Raw genomic sequence first — 10,271 nt, 5'->3', positions numbered from 1 at the left:
GATGAAGATAAAGCCTCATAGAACTCACTCAGGTTTTCTGTCTGTTAATGATGGAACCAGTTTGATAAAAACACAACAACAAACAGATCAGGTCTTAAAAGAGGATTTTGGTCCTTCTACAAGACCTGGACCACAAGATGGAGGATAGAGGACCTGTTGATAGTGGACTTACAAAATTCTTTAAATTGCAATGAATAAAACTATGTAATGTGGTATAAACCTGTAATTTTGGGGGGCCCTGAGGGTCTGGGGGGCCCTTGCTCTCAAATTTCTTCATCACTTCCTTACATTAATGTTGTTGACTCCTTCAGTCCTTGTTTTTGAACCATTTTGGTCTAGTTTGAGCTAGACTGAGATGCTCTATGTGGATTCATTCATTTTTAATGATGATTTAACAGATTTTACACACAGACCGGTTCACTTTAAAAACTCTTCATGGACTCAGATCAAAGCTCAACAATAAACTAAGTGACCACACAAATAATCCATTAAAGAACTGACCTGTAGCTTCAGGAGGAAAGACTCTGTCCAACTCTGGCTCCTGGAGTTTAAGATCATAGATTTACAGGATTCCTGACTGTCAACACAAACCTCCTGAATCAGCTCAAAGCTTCACGTCATGCTCGGACATATTTCTCTCTTGATCCCGGCTGATGTTTTTACCTGCTGCCGAGCTCTCACTCTGACTGAGGGATTGGAGCTTTGGCTCAGAGCTTTACTGATTGATTCCCATCAGCTCGGCTCCAAACTTCAGTCACAGCTCCGTTTCTACGATCCTCCGCCAACACCGTCGTCATTAACTGTAATCTTTGGAGAAACTGAACATAGTTGGAAAAGTTCTGGACGGAGACTGTTTTATGTTTCATCTCAAGTTTCTTTAAATACCTCCAGTCCACCTCCTCCGGTTGTGGTCTTCAGTCCAGTTTAGAGGTTCTGCTGCTTCACTGGAGTCTTTCTGTTCTGGAGGCTTCTCCTCCACCTCATGTATCTGACAGCTGCAGTCACTGAGGTTCATGTTTTACATTCAACAGGAGATAAATATGGAGGTGAACCTTTGCCAGGGAATCTTTTCCACTGAGGATACAACTATTTTTGGGTTGAATTTCTCTCTAACTCATTTGGTCTGACCTTCCAGCCGCCGTCTGCGTCACCTTCGGTTATTACTGAGTGTTTGAGTGACTCATTTGTCCCTGGTTGAAGGTCGTCGGTGCTGTGTGCAACCTGACAGGAGAACGTGCAGTCACCGCTCAGGGCTGAAACAAGCCTCATCCTCAGTGCAGTTAATATTCTCCTAAAGAATTATTAACATTAACTATCAGACAATAAGAATCTGTGAAGGAAACTAGAGAAGAACAGAAGCAGGGTCCGTTCATTAACATGCATTTCTATTTTTAGTTATACGCCAACAAATGTAGAGAGATCAATAACCTTGTTTTCACAATCTTTTTTCCAGATTCATTTACATTTTCCTCAAGATTTATTATTATTATTATTTATTTACCATGGAAGAGACTGTCTGTCAGTCTGTTGCTCCTCCACTCAAGTTCCAACTCAAACATCTCAAACACTGTCAGATGATTGTGATGAAATGTGGTTTAGATGTTCATGTTCAACTGAGGATGAACTCTAATAATCTTTCATCTAGTGGCACCATTAGGTCACGTTTTAATTTGTCCAGTACTTTTGTTTATGAAAAAACACCTGCATTAGTAATGAGGTCCTCATCGTCCTCAGCTGGACTTTGTCTGGTCAGCGTTTGATCTGGATTCAGATCTGACGGTTCAGGTCAGATCTCTGTGCTGGATTTCACAAACAAACAACAGACTCAAACTTTGTTGATTTAGCTACTGCTGCAAAAATACTGACCATAAACAAACAAATAATAATTCATTTATTTTTCATCTTTGAGAACTGTGAATCATGTTGGTTACACCCAGTTTTTCCCTTAATCGAGGGTGACCAGATGTCCCTGTTTCGAGACGATGTCTCCGTCGGCGTCTAGCGTTGCGCTTGTTTTGGCCAGCAGAGAGTGCTAGCTGCTAGCTATAGCAGCTTCAGAAGTGAAGCTAAAAGAGGAAGACATTTGTTATCTTAAAATCAAGAGACGTTAGAGCTCAGAGATTCAAGCCAAATGTAATCTTTATTAGACTGTTTCTGTACAAAAAGCACTGGATCACAGAAAAAAACAAAAAAACAAAAAACATGCATCTATTTACAGCATGGCCAGAGACAGAAAAAGAAAAAACCTGGGGGTGTCGCCCCCTCCGTTTGTATTCTAAAGACATTAATTAAACATTGTGCTTTGATATACTTTGATGATATATTTTATATTTCACAAAGATGCAGTTCCTCTGCCTCTTTCACATTGAAGTAAAACATTGAAAAAAGTTCTCTGCAGTTTTTAAAACCAGGACCGTGAGAAGCAAACTTTCTACAACTGTGACAAAATCATGTTTTAGCAAGCTGTTTAAAGGTGGAGTTCAGGTGGAGGTGTGACTGTCTGCTCTGCAGGTTTCATTAGTTCAACTGAAAAAAATGGCTTCTCCCAGAGACACTGGACAGATGTTCACCCAGAGGCCGACGTGGCGGCGTCCGGGTGACGCTGTGCAGTGACTGAAGGTTTCTGTCAGTCCTGCTGGATTTGCATAAAGTCAGAAGTTTAATCTTTTCCGAACCTCAGATCCCCCCCCCCCCCCCCCACCTCTGCTTTCTGTTTCTAAGACGTTTAGACATTCAGGTGATTTTATCCTTTTATAAGTGTTAAAGGGATGAAGGATGATTCTTGTTCTTCCAGCACAGAGTTTTTGGGAAAACAACAAAGTGCATTCATCCAAAACTATGTTTTCTCATCGTTGTCATAGTGATGAATCTGAATCTTTTTATTTCAGGGTATTTCTGGTAATCATGAGAAAAAGATTTTTTTAACGCAAGCTAATTTTCTTGAAATGTCATGATACAGTTTTTTTAAAGGACCAGTCTGGAGGATTTAGAGGCACCTAGTGGTGAAGTTGCGTATCGCCCCCCCCCTTTCCAAGTGTGTAGGAGAATCTACGGAGGCCTTCCCTCTAGAGCCAGTGTTTGGTTTGTCCGCTCTGGGCTACCGTAGAAACATGGTGGTGCAACATGGCGGCTCCGTGGAAGACGACCCCCTCCCTGTGTAGATATGAAGCGCTCATTCCAAACTAACGAAGACACAGTGATTCTTAGTTTCAGGTGATTATTATACAATAATGAAAACATGATTATGAATCTTATTTGACATTTCTGTTCATAGTTTCCTCTAAATCCTTCACACTGGTCCTTTAAGTGTGAGACTGTTTCACTGGGGAACTGATAAATGAGTTTGAATCTTGGAATTATGAAACACTTTCTCATGATTGTGAGAAATCAATAATAATAAATTAGGTTTCATGTAATTTTGACATATGAAATGCATAGTAGCCCACAGCCCACTGAGGTGAGGTGGATTTCTTGTGAATTTGGGATCCGGATCTTTAATCATAAGATTTACGAGATTCTTTTTTATGACACACTGATGCTGTAATTATGAGTTTTAATGTAATCTGAACCATAAACGTTTCATTGTAATTTCTTGTGAGATGCTAAATTATAATCATGTGATAAGGAAGTAATAATTATTTCTTTCTTACGTGAGCAAGGTGCACTTCTGTAGTAAACTCCTGGACTGTGTTGTGATCTGAAAGGCTAACCGCTAACGTAGCTTCTTCAGTTTAACATCAGTGCTATGCTAACGTTATATTACCTGGGGAACCTGAGGGACAAATATTTGGTGCAGAAAAATAAAAGTTATCGCAGTGAAACTGGGGAACGGCTCATCAAATGAATCAAATCACAAACTCAACGGAAACGTACGATAATCGCTAAAACTTCGGCGAATGAAAACCTAAGAGAAGAGTCTGTGTTGAAGTGTGGTCAATCGTAAGGCATCAAACAGGACGTTTGTTTCTTCTAATTCGCCGAACGTCTCCACAGCGGAGTGGAAGACGAGCTCGCGTTACAGAACAGGAACACAGTTGCATAAGTAAATGATGGGGATCGTGTGTGAGGACGAGAACAGCACCATCAACAACAACACCAACATCCATGGAAGTTTCCTTGAGATCAGTGAAAACTGTGGTTTTAAAATCTGCTGCCTGTTTTTAAATCGAACAATCATTCTCACCAAGAAACACAAAGACGAGGGTCGGCTCTAATATTAAGATGGATAAAATATTATCTTCTAAACACCGAGACCAAGAGATACGCTCGGCCCAAAAGTAAGAGTGGTGGAATATTATGACATTATAAGCTTCTGAAATATAAAAATTTCACATGACAAGGATTTGTGCCGTTTTCAGAACGGCAGAAAAAACATATTGGTGCATATCGTTCTAGCTTTCATCTTTTTTTTTCCTTTTTCTTTTTTACTTTCAGCTTTTTTTCTTTTTTGCTAAGATGCATTGCTCTTATTAAGTGCCCCAACAAAAATAGTGCATTAAGAAATAACCATGATTATACATTTCACAATAATACACAAAGGACGAGAAGAACCAGGGGAAACACAAATGATGCTGTTTACAAAAAGTTAAATATCGTATCGGAAAAGCATTTTTATACAAAAGTGATGAAAGCGTTTTTTGACCACGTCATGACGTCGTGTTGTTTTTACAAAAGGGTTAATTCCTCTCACTTGTTCACTCTTTTTACAATATCTAAAAGGTATTAAGACATCAAATGTGTTTACATATATATTTGAGACTATCATTCAGGCCTAAATCACAAAAGGAACTCCCCAAAACATACTTTATAAATACATATAAAATAAGCACAATCAGAAGAATAACAAGAGAATCTGGTACCTAAATGTGATTAAAACTGCTGCAAGCTTTTTCTGCTTAAAATCTACCACTCGACACACCCGCAAAAACAAAACTATTGTACTGGATCAAAATGAGACAAAACCAAACTAAAGTGAGAAGGAAAGGAAAATGAAAAACCTCGACTTTATTCGGACAAATGTTAGTGTAACATCTGTAACATCTGCTCTTCTCTCCTCGGCAGGACGTGTGTTAATTCTCTCTTCAGCTTAGAAAATTAATGCTTTTTCCTCCTTTTTAGCGTAAGAGACAAACATGAATTAAAAGCTATGGTACAGAAAGGAAAATGCTATCAGACGTGATATTGATCAGTGGTCTTTAAAGAGTCTGGTCCTCTGGGTTTTGTGGGAGCAGGGGATTCTGGGATTTCTGATTGGAAACCCGTCAAATGTGGAAAACGTCTGACGGTTTGTCCAGGTTTGTAAAAAGGTTTGATTCTTCCTGGTTTCTGGACTCAGTCCGACTCGGGTTTAGGATCCAGCGGGAGCTTCTGATCCAGCGAGAACCAATCGAATTCGTCTTGTATCTATAACTCCAGTAAGTGGAGATTGTATTTTAGCCAGAATATAGTTCGTAGTCTGCAGCTCGCTGGTGAAGTGTTGACTGTTTTATTTCTCAGTGAAACCTTGTCACCAGTTTTCATTCTTCAATAAAGAGTTTTAACTCTACGATTAAAGGACCATCGTCTGCAGCATGAAACCAACTACAGAGGATTTCTGAACATTTTTTATCTCAAAACAAGTCAAATTAGATCTGATGAGATAAAGGTGATACTGCTTGATGCTGGGCTGGGGGGGTGTTTGGGATGTTCGGCTGAATAAAGATTTAATTTAGATAATAAATGAAATTCAGAAAAATTCAGCTTCATGTCTCGGGTCTGGTTCCAGTCTAATACGAGGAGGTTTCAGCCGGGTCCGGTCGGACCGAGGCCGGATCAGGCCGAGTCCTGGTCTCGGTGTCAGGCCTGTGCTGAACTCCATTAAGGTAAAAAATGATTTGAAAAGTCTTTTAAACTTTAACTCATTCTAAAGCAAGTTTAAGAGTCTGTGAATTCATTTTCATTTCATCTTTCAAATAAATGGAATCCAGAATAAACAGCTGCTGAAAGATAAAAACAAAAAACATCTGAATTTCTAAACGTGATTCTTATTAAAAGGCTAAAACAAAAACAGTGGAATGGTCCTTTAATCGACTGATGGAAGCAGACTGGTCAGATGGAGTCAGGACCTGGTCCAGTGTGAGGTCACAGAAGCTCCCGGTGGCCACGCCCCCTCCCTCCCTGTCTCACAGTGGTTCAAACTGATCTGAGACCTGTTCAGTCTCCACAGAAGAACCTGTTTCATTACTCAGCACAACAAATACTCACACAGACACCTGCCCTCCCACCCTCAGGTCACACCCCTGACCTCTGACCTCTGACCTGGACGTGGAGCCGCTGCAGACGCTGTCTGTCTCAGGTGTTCCTCTAAATGGTCCGAGCCGACGTCTGCAGAGGCTTCATCAGAAAAAGATGAGCGTGATGATGTCATTGTCTGATTTGAGTTTCTCCTCCGGTGGTCAGTCCGGGGTCAGACGGGGTCGGCCGGACTGAGGGATGATGGGAAGGATCATTCTCTGCTGTTGTTGTTGTTGTGGCGTTTCAGGTGGGTGGGGCCGTCGACACTGGGGTATGGGGGGCTCTGACGGGATCTGGCTGAGACTCGTCCTCACATGGGGGGCACGATGAGACCTGCCATGGCTGAATGACCAGAACAAACAGAGTCAGTCAGATTCAACTGTCGGGGGGGGGGGGGGGACCATCACACTGTGTATGTCCACTTGTTTTTACTGTCAATACATATTGATTAGTGTATGAACACAGGCTTCCATTGGTTCCTGCTCATTTCTTCACAGTATCAATATTAATTAACATTAATGTTGATTCAATGAACTTGTTTTAATAATAAACTACGTCAGTGGAGTCAGTGTGCAGATGTTAGACGTTTTCTTGGACCCATGTGTGAAGTCTGGATCTCTGCAGGTCAATCAACATGACGAGCCACAACATTTGATTTCTAATGGAAACCTGTAGAACTTTAAAGTCCAGAATCGACTTCCTATAAGAGAGTTACAGAGGCTTCTTCTCATTTATTACAGAATTAACATTAGTGCTTGATTTGACGACTTATTGGCCGATTGATAAACAGCCACGTTTTCATTTTTCTTTCTGTGAAAGAGTCGAAGTGAAAAGCTGCAACTTTTCAAGAACAAGCTCTTAAAGGAGCAACAAGGATAAAGACTCCATTATAAAGGCTTTACAACTACTTTATTAATTAGCTTGTTAACATTTTATCAATCATTTAGAAGCTGTTATTACACATTAGATAGAAAGGGCAACGGTGACCTGTTTCCTGCCAAATAGTGAGCCCTCCTGGGTCAGTACTGTTCAGCCTCATGTCTGTAGCTGCTGCTTCATCACGTTTGTTCAGTTTCTAACAATCAAGCATCAAATTAAAATATCGAATGACCAAATCCATTCTCTAAGGTCTCAGTAATATTGTTCCCATGAGCTGCTGTCGGCAGCTGCAAAATGAGTGTTACTGTAAACACATCATCATTTATTAATGAGTAATTCTCCTTGTACCAGTTACCAATACTCAGATTAATGAGTAGTAAGCATTAATTTGATCTTGCATCAGTGTATGAAAACTGTGTTATAATTGTTTATATATGATTTTTAAATTAATAACCTGATTATAAACCCTTCACTAACCAATATTTCCGCCATGTTCAAGAGACAGCGACGAGTTTCCAGAGTAAAAAAGAGAGAATCTTAAACGAAGCAGCTTGACTCCAGATTCTGGGACGTTTGAAAGGTTTGACTGTTTCCTCTAAATGAGACTGAGATATCGGAGTTTGAGGAGAGGAGGATGAAAGTGTTGAACATGAATAAAAAGCTCTTAAACTTTAAACTTTATCCCACAAAGTGCCAGAAAGTTATGGATCAACTTTGACCTCAGCTGTTTAGAAGCAGGTCCACACAGAGACAGAGTCTTTATCATTACAGTGGCGCTGGACGTCTACGGGTCCAGACGGGACATGGACGAGGACAGCAGGGGACGGGGGTGCTGACAGGTGGGAGGGGGGGTGGGATGCTCACCCTGGAGGTTGCTGCCATTGGTGGTGGTGCAGGTGGGGGGCGGGGAGGTCTGTGGCCGCACAACAGGGGCGAAGGCGCTCTTCTGTTTGACTGCAGAAACCATATGGACAGGAGAGAATGAATAAGGGCCTATGGGAGGAAGAAGAGGAGGAGGTGAGGAAGGCGAGGGAGTGAAGGGAGGAGGGTAAACCTACGGGAGGAGGAGGAGGAGGAGGAGGTGACGAGGTAACGAGCAGGCAGACGGACAGAGGAGGTGAGTGATCGGTGGAGATGAGGCGGATCGTGCAGGAGGAGGGTGGGGGATGGGAGGATGAGGAAGAGGAGGATGAGGAGGAGGAATGGGTCCGTGCCTCAGATCGGGCCGAGGGCTGGAGGAAGAAACATGCTCCGAGCACAAACATCTGCACATCTGCACATCTGGCAAAGTTGATCCATAACTTGAAGGACTTTTCTTTTCTTATATAAAACCAACCTGATCCGACCTGAGAGCAGCAGCTTCACACACACTGTACAGGTGTGAGTGTGTGTGTGTGTGTGTGTGTGTGTGTGTGTGTGTGTGTGTGTGTGTACACTCAGGTATCTAATAACATATAATAAGGAGATCTTTAGTAAATAAACACCTGATCCTGATTAAAGGGACAGTTCAACAGTTTAGAGATTTCTCTTGTTCCATCATGAGTCAGTCAGTCAGTCAGTCAGTCAGTCAGTCAGTCAGTCAGTCAGTCTGTAGTTATCTTAGCTTAGCATAAAGACTTGAAGTCGGGGGAACAGCTAGCCCTGCTCTGTCCAAAATTCAAAAACACACCTGTGAAGAAACAGACGTGAAAATGTCAGTTTGTGTTTTAGAGGCTCCTGCTCAAACACTCGTGGATTTGATATTTTTCTGGATGTTTTTGTTGCTTTCAGGAAATTTAAACCACAAAGCAAAATAACTGAAATTTACACTGATTATATTTAAACTCTGGGTTTAATTTAATCTTCATCACTTCATTTCATAATTAAGAGACACCATTAGGTCCACTAACAAGGTGTTCTGAAGCTTTCAGTCATGGCACATGATCTTCATCATGTAGTAATTTACTTTTTTTTTCTGAACGTGCAGAAAATTTGACAAAAGTGTAAATTGCTACACAAACTGATGAAGACCATGCAAACACCTGCTAAAGGGACGTCGATGGGAAATTGTTTTGTTCATCGACATGAACTGAGAAAGTAAAACTGGACATTTTAGAGAAAAACTAAAATGACGAGTTAAAGCCTAAAAACTCTTTCATTAAGTAGCTTTTCTGGAGCTTTCAATCATCACTGGTTCTCTGCAAACTCATTCTGTTAATGAAGATCATGTGATATGACTGAAAGTTCCAGAATACCACTAAGACGTTTTAAATGTTTTGATTCTTCTCTTTTCTTTTGAATCACTTTAGAATCACATTTGACAAAATCTCAGCTGGAGGTTTATTTAGTGGCTGTTTTAGCAGCTGGAGCTTTCAGTCACATCTCTTAGTCTTCCTCAGTGGGTGGGGTTTCCCCTGTTATCATGGAAATTATCAAATTTAAATATTTTTTTGAGCATTTTTTCAGATTTGTTCTCTTGTTTCAGTTTTTTAAATGACATCAACTGAAGACGACCATGTGGTCTGATTGAAAGCTTCAAACTAGAATATGTTTGTCAACGTCAGGAAACTTTAAAACTCTGAATTCCATCATGTTCTGTTTGAATGTTATTTTCACTAAAATAATCGTTTTTACTAAAGAGATAATCCTGTTGATCAGCTGTGAAGGTCTTGGGACTTTGGACAGTCAGCTGAGCTGTTTCCCTCTGTTTCCAGACTTTATGCTAAGCTAGGCTAACTACATCCTGACTGCAGCTCTGGACTGAACGTACATGAGACTGATGCACCTGAACATCTCACTCTGCAGCGGAAAGAGAAGAAGAAAACTGCTCGTTCCACAGAGTTTATGAAGCACAGTGTCTGTAAATGATTCAAGGACAGCATTTGAACATGGAATTGTAAAATGAAACGGGGGAATGTAAATGTGATTTATCGCTTCATGCCAACAACTATCAGTCGGTCGTGGATCGCTGCTTCCTCCTCCTCTCATTTCCTCTTTCTTGGCTCCTACTTGTTGTTTTTCTGTTTCTTTTTCCAGCTGATATTAATGGATTCGGCCCAAAGCGTGAATGCATGAATGCATGAAGGATGCGGTGAGGATGTTAGTGAGGTTAGTAGGGGGGGGGGGGGGGGGGGGGGGGG

General features: G+C 41.1%; 1 protein-coding gene across 1 annotated transcript in view; it reads right to left on the bottom strand.

The window, feature by feature from the left end:
- Window positions 1-2,121: 2,121 nt before the first annotated feature.
- LOC111665591 (transcription factor COE3) overlaps window positions 2,122-10,271 on the bottom strand; it is a 138,388-nt gene continuing 130,238 nt past the window's right edge. The window contains exons 15-16 of the mRNA XM_087177797.1: window positions 8,017-8,106; window positions 2,122-6,615 (exon numbers count right to left, since the gene is read on the bottom strand). Of these exons, the coding sequence (XP_087033923.1) occupies window positions 6,584-6,615; window positions 8,017-8,106 (122 nt within the window). The 3' untranslated portion in view covers window positions 2,122-6,583. The remainder of the gene's footprint in view (window positions 6,616-8,016; window positions 8,107-10,271) is intronic.

The sequence above is a fragment of the Seriola lalandi genome, unplaced genomic scaffold, assembly GCF_002814215.2.
Source record: "Seriola lalandi dorsalis isolate HSWRI2012SDOR001 ecotype SW California unplaced genomic scaffold, Sedor1 jcf7180002054655, whole genome shotgun sequence".
Taxonomy (NCBI): Eukaryota; Metazoa; Chordata; class Actinopteri; order Carangiformes; family Carangidae; genus Seriola; species Seriola lalandi.
This window is presented reverse-complemented; position numbering and strand designations above follow the sequence as displayed.